This window comes from Centruroides sculpturatus, unplaced genomic scaffold (genome assembly GCF_000671375.1).
Source record: "Centruroides sculpturatus isolate CEXI.00-Female unplaced genomic scaffold, Cexi_2.0 scaffold731, whole genome shotgun sequence".
NCBI classification, from domain to species: Eukaryota; Metazoa; Arthropoda; class Arachnida; order Scorpiones; family Buthidae; genus Centruroides; species Centruroides sculpturatus.
Genome location: NW_019385203.1, coordinates 163,310 through 169,309, shown reverse-complemented (window position 1 = coordinate 169,309; position 6,000 = coordinate 163,310). Strand labels below are relative to the sequence as shown.

At 31.4% G+C, this 6,000-nt stretch overlaps 1 protein-coding gene across 1 annotated transcript in view; it reads left to right on the top strand.

Moving 5' to 3' along the window:
• Positions 1-5,008: 5,008 nt before the first annotated feature.
• Positions 5,009-6,000, top strand: part of LOC111636087 (nucleoside diphosphate kinase 7-like) — a 45,613-nt gene continuing 44,621 nt past the window's right edge. Inside the window, exons 1-2 of the mRNA XM_023381257.1 lie at positions 5,009-5,143; positions 5,359-5,475. Coding sequence (XP_023237025.1) covers positions 5,362-5,475 — 114 coding nt within the window. The 5' untranslated portion in view covers positions 5,009-5,143; positions 5,359-5,361. The remainder of the gene's footprint in view (positions 5,144-5,358; positions 5,476-6,000) is intronic.

Sequence of the window (6,000 nt, the reverse complement as noted above, 5' to 3'; positions counted from 1 at the left end):
AATTAGATGTTGCCACTCCCCATCTTGTTATTATCGGTTTTATATTTATTTAACTTAAATTTCACGTAGACAATGAAAACAAAAACAAAAAGTAAATTTAATAATCTATCGAGACTAAAAATACATTTCATTACATTTTCTAGGATATTTTAATATATGAAAAATGTGTTACTGTATCAAGTTTATCCACTATTTATAATTTATGCCGCGCATCCTTTTTATTTTAATTATTTAATTTTTTTTACCATAAGAAACACCACAAAAAGACAGAATAATATCATAAGAAGGGTCATTAGAGAAGAGAGAAAAGAGATGGCTGTCATTGGAGTGTCTGTTATTGTTCATTTTGTGTTATTGTTGTGTTTGAGAAGTTCTTGAAACTCCGTCAAACTTTTTCTTAATTACTTTTTCATATAATATATGAAGGAAAAGAAAGAGGACTATATGGCTTCCTTGTAAGCAATGAACAAGAAGCCATTCGAGAATAAAATCCAAACTGCAGATTTTTTTTGTTTATTTTTTACTCTTTCCACCTTGTGGGCACTAACACGTCGTTTTTTTTCGTACACACTATGAGCTTGATCAAGTCTACATCTACAATGGAATGACCTGGTAGTGCAGGATGAAGCTAGAAGCCAACAAAATAGAAGTATTTAACAAAGGAACATGAAAATGATTAAACCTCTCAATTTTAAAAGGAGGGGTTTAATCTATCCCGGGCAGATAATCCACCGAAAAATTTATAGACCATCCCAGGTTCTCCAGATCTTAAAACCGTCTCGGCCATCTGATTCTATTGTGTTGTATTTTTAGTTTTTTATGTCTTGGCACATCTACAATGGTCATGTAAATATATAGCAAGTTTTAAATGTAAATGTTAAAATTGAAATGAATTATAGAAATTTAGTCGTAAAAATATAACAAAACATGGTCCATAGAATGAATAATATGAAAAATTCGTAACTATCAGACAAAGATATATATATATATATACAGTATATATAATTTATTTTAATTTGAAAAATGTACGCAAAAATTTAACAATTAAGTCGTAGTTATAAACAATTAAATTGCAAGTTATGATATGAATTTCGTCGTATTGCCAATAGATAAAGGAAGACAATGAACTGCAAAGAAGTTCATCGATACGTCAATCGACACGCAATCTAATTTTATATTTGAATTTAACCTGCAGAAATTTAGACGTACAGTACTGGTACAGCAATTTGCTGTTATTTCATTACTTCTTCAGCTTTGGGCCTGATGGCCGACCTACCGCTCTGGAGGACCCAGAATCCAGAATCCGGACGGGTCGAGAAATCCCAGGAATTTTTCGGGGGTGGTCCGTTCGGATATGTCGGGCCCCATCCCTCACCACCCGGTCGCCCCATTGTGGGCTTGCTAAAAGAGGCCATCTAAGTGCCCACAAGACCGAAAGAGTTAAAAAAAGGTTCTTCAGCCTTCTACATACTATTTATGTTCATGCTATCAAATGGAGACTCGTTTTATTCAAATCAACTTTATTTTTATTTGTTCAATATTTTTTATTAATAAAAATAGGCCTATGTATTAAACATTTTTTTGTCATGTCACATGACAAGTGAATTTTTATAAGTTTCACTTTGCACACTCTTGCTATTCGCTACGAAAAGTTACGACACTGCGACAAATCCAATGTAGCTGAATTTCAAAGAAACAAACTAACTACTGTATTTCAATACTTCAAACTTAGTTATATACAATAGTTTATCGGTAGTCCTTTGTGCATTTTTAGTTAATTATTTTTTTGTTTTGTATTTTTTCCTGTCTTGTTATTTGTAAACAGAGAAGAAATTCTGTTCACAAATAACAAAACTGCTATACAATGCTTATATATTCCATTAATTCTTGACGGGTAAGTGCAAGTAATATAGAATTTTTCGCGTGACATTTAGATCCAAACTTACGGTATGAGACTCATTTGAAAGAGATGTCTGCAATACAAGCACAGTACTTCATTCAAATATCCAGATTTTTGTTCAGTAGCGAAGAATCTTGCTAAGTCTAGTTATACACAATGCGGACTTGTATCTAACCAATTCCTGACTGTCTACTTTTAAAATTCTAAGTAGTCAACATACATTTTGTGTAGTAACTTGCTAACGGCATAATTTTTTTATTGTTGATTTATTACTCATTTGAAATATTCTTGTACGTGTTAGTATGTACATGTACAGTACCTGTACATACACACACACATATATATATACACATACATACATAGCCTTCATACCTATAAACCTCTACAGATGCCAGTCCTTTAAGCTAATCATACCTTTCGATGAGCAGATATTTTAGAACAAATTTTTATTCTAAATTTTTATTCTTCATTGTTTTTAATCCTTCTTAAAACGACCATCCCTTTATCCGACCAATGGCCATCTATAGGCTACCGATTATCCCTTTGTGTGAAATGTTCTCTTTGAGGTGACTGGTGAAATCAAAACCATGGACATGTACAATGTTGGGCATGTAGCACTGTTAGTTTAAAAGTTCGGCTCAAGTTTTTTCGATCTTCAACGTCTGTTTTTTTTCTTTTTTTCGGTCCTATCCTACAGAATAAATATAACTTGCTGTAATATCCTCAACAACAAATTAGCCTATGCTTTATTACTTATTTTTATTTAAGTAAGTACAACTAAACCAATGAATTGTGTTTCCATTAATAGGGATAGATTAAAACGTAACAAATGACGAAATATTTTGGTATGATTTGGCTGAATTTTGGAATTCCTTTGGATGAAAGATAGGGCTGTTTGGCCGAATAGAGAAATATTGAAGGCATCGTCTTTTCAAAAAAGTTAGAACAGAAAGCAAATGTCCATTTCAGATTACTTTAAATCAAACATTTAAGACTTTACGCATTACATTTTTATGTACAGTACACAGAATTATATATGATGTGTTAATAAATAAATTTTCTCTCAATGTAGTGTTAATCAATATAGCCTATAATAGTTAATCAATGTATAGTCGTTTTAAAATAGTTTTTGCTGTATTGTTACATAGTATCCTATGAACTGATAATTATTATATATACAATGTATTACTTACTAATGGTTGATATTACTGTTGGACAGTACTTTATACAGTAGGCTACTCTTATCCATTATATATTCGTCACTCCCTTGTCAAAGGACAAATATATAAAGGATTTTAAGATGACTAGTCCTTCTAAGTTTTAGGAATGGCCGTCTTAATTAAAGGGGTTACTGTCCTGAGGAGGTAACTCTTGAGAAGATCGGTTGAGTCGGTCACCGATTACATCCGCGAGTAGTGTCGTTGTCGTCGTCGTGCCGGAGGAATGATACTGAACAGCGAAGGAGTCCAACGGTCAATGTCACGAGTTCCTTTTACAGAAATATACACTGTACAAGGGTTACAATTACATAGACCGTGGAATGTTCGGAGCGTGCGGTGAGGTGAAAGTCCGAACAGGAGTATGTCGAACCACCGCAGTCCCTTAAAACAGCCTACCATTCTTATGGATCTGAACGAACCCGTGATAAGAATGGAGTTTCTCTTAATGCCTACGATTAAAGGTTGGTTGTTGGTTCGTTAATGGAATAAGACAACGTAGCACATGGATAATCTGCTAAAGGGATGCCTCTCGGGAGAACTTTTTACGGGAAAATGGCTTAGACACGTGAAGAAAACCGGAAAACTCCTTATTGTCAGCCCGTCAGCGAGGCGCAAACCTACGACCAGTGTTCAGTGGTTTTATCCACTCGTTCACTTGTGGGCCTACGATTAAATGATCAACAACAAAAATAGTTAAATTTCTCTCTTCTTGAAAAAACAAATAATACTTTTTATTTATTTATGAACACGATAGCTGTTTAAATGGTCGGATATTCACGAAACGTTATAAACGATAACAACGAAACAAAAAATCGAATAAGTAATATTTATTTACTCTTATGTAAGTAGTAAACGTTTGCACGCGATGTCAGTAACAACGATTGATCGATCGAAAATGACAACTGATCATCTTTCTATACAGTCTCAATTAAACCATTAATATAAGGAGGGGAGGTATTTACTGTCCATGATACATCGCCTTGTTGTAAGAAAATAAACGTAATATTCAAATACATGCGAAGAGTAAATATAAGAATGGGAACCGCAAATAACATCAATTATTGATTGTATAGGTCAATACTGTTACAGAAATTACTGAGTAACGTTAAAAATTATTAAAATTTTTTTCATACACTGTAAATCCTTCTGAAATTATATATATATATATATATTTAGTAAAGTTTTTATTATTAATTAAAGTTTAAAACAAGAGGTTGAGGGAAAAAACGTGAAACAATCGATTAAAAAAAGTCAATAATATGCTTGTGTAATGTATCTAATATAATTTTCTTCCTTTTATAAGTAAGATCTGCAAATAAATAATTTTTATAAATTTATTTTAATACACGAATTCGTAAAAAAATGACATTTGAGTTAGGGAAATTTTGGGGATTTAATAAAATTAATAAAATTTGAACGTATTGAAAATTTCAGTAAACTTCAACTGTTATTTTCAATGGAAATCATTTTTCATTGAGAGATTTATTTATTTATTTTTTTGAACTTCAAGCAATCGATAATACTTTATCAAAATAGGATGATAATAAAATTAATCATTAAAACTTAAGAATAATAAATTAACATTATTGAACGCAAAACAAATTTGTAATCGTGATAACATTATTAGTTTTGAATTTCTAGAATCCCGTTTATTCCTTCTTCGGATAATCAATAATATCAATTCCATCGATAAAAACGGTCAATAAATACAATACATTGAGAGAAAAAAAAAATACATAATACAATCATCTTTAATAACTCAATAATTTGCACCCGTAACACATATTTATTTTTTCTATTATAATAAGATTTGTTAATAAATAATATTTACGATTATTTTTAAACGAATAAATAAAAAAATATATATATTCCGCAGGGAATTTTTAGGTTTTAATTAGGGATTTTTCCCCGACTTAGAAGATTCGATTACGTTTAATTTTTGTAAGGAGGGAAGTTCGAATCACTATAATTAAAATATATAATAATTTTTCACCTTCGAAATTAATAACGAACGGTTTTTTCGGTAAGAAGTTTGAAATGAAACGGGAGGAGCAGAATAATAAAATATTAATTATAATTCCGCTCAGCCATCGAAATAATCAAATTATTTATCAAGTTTAAAAATAATTGCAAATATTTCTTATTAAAAGAAAGTTCTATGAAAACAAAAGATTTATTCATGAAATTCTTATTAATCTTAAATAGAATTTATAAGTAATTGTTAACATTTTCTTGTAGATAATGGAGGATAAAGAAGATAAATATATATTCATTGCTGAATGGTATGATAACATATCGGGCTTACTCAGAAAATTCTATTTTACATTTTTTACAATTGATGAAACTATAGAAATGGTGAGTTTATATTCATTTAAGGTTTGTATTTGATTACGTTAAAATGTACACTCACAAAACATGTTGCGGAAAGTAACAGAGTGCTTTCTTGGACAATTTTGGACTTGTAAAATGTAAATCTAAAATTTTCCCATTTTCCTATCTTTTAAGAACGTCTGGAAAGTGAACTGTTTTGTTGCTTTCCCGTTCTACACGTAGGCTGAGTCTGAAGGAGTTTTTATTAAAATGCATTAAGAACTTCCAGAGGTTCGGTTCTCGTCTCCAAATGACGAGAAGATCGTTCGTATATTCGAGGTATAACGGATACGCAGATTATGGTTAGGTGTAACGTGTTTCGAGTGTCGTTCCGTCTAGACGGAGTTTTTCTTGTCGTTATTTAATGCAAAATTGAAAATATGTTTTATATACACAATAACATAGGTAAATGTTTGATTTTGGGTATCTTAAAATCATTGCTCGGGTCGCTATGTGACCGACGGTTCGTGGGTTTGCCGTCGCTTTGGTCTAGGCCTGTTTGGTTTATGT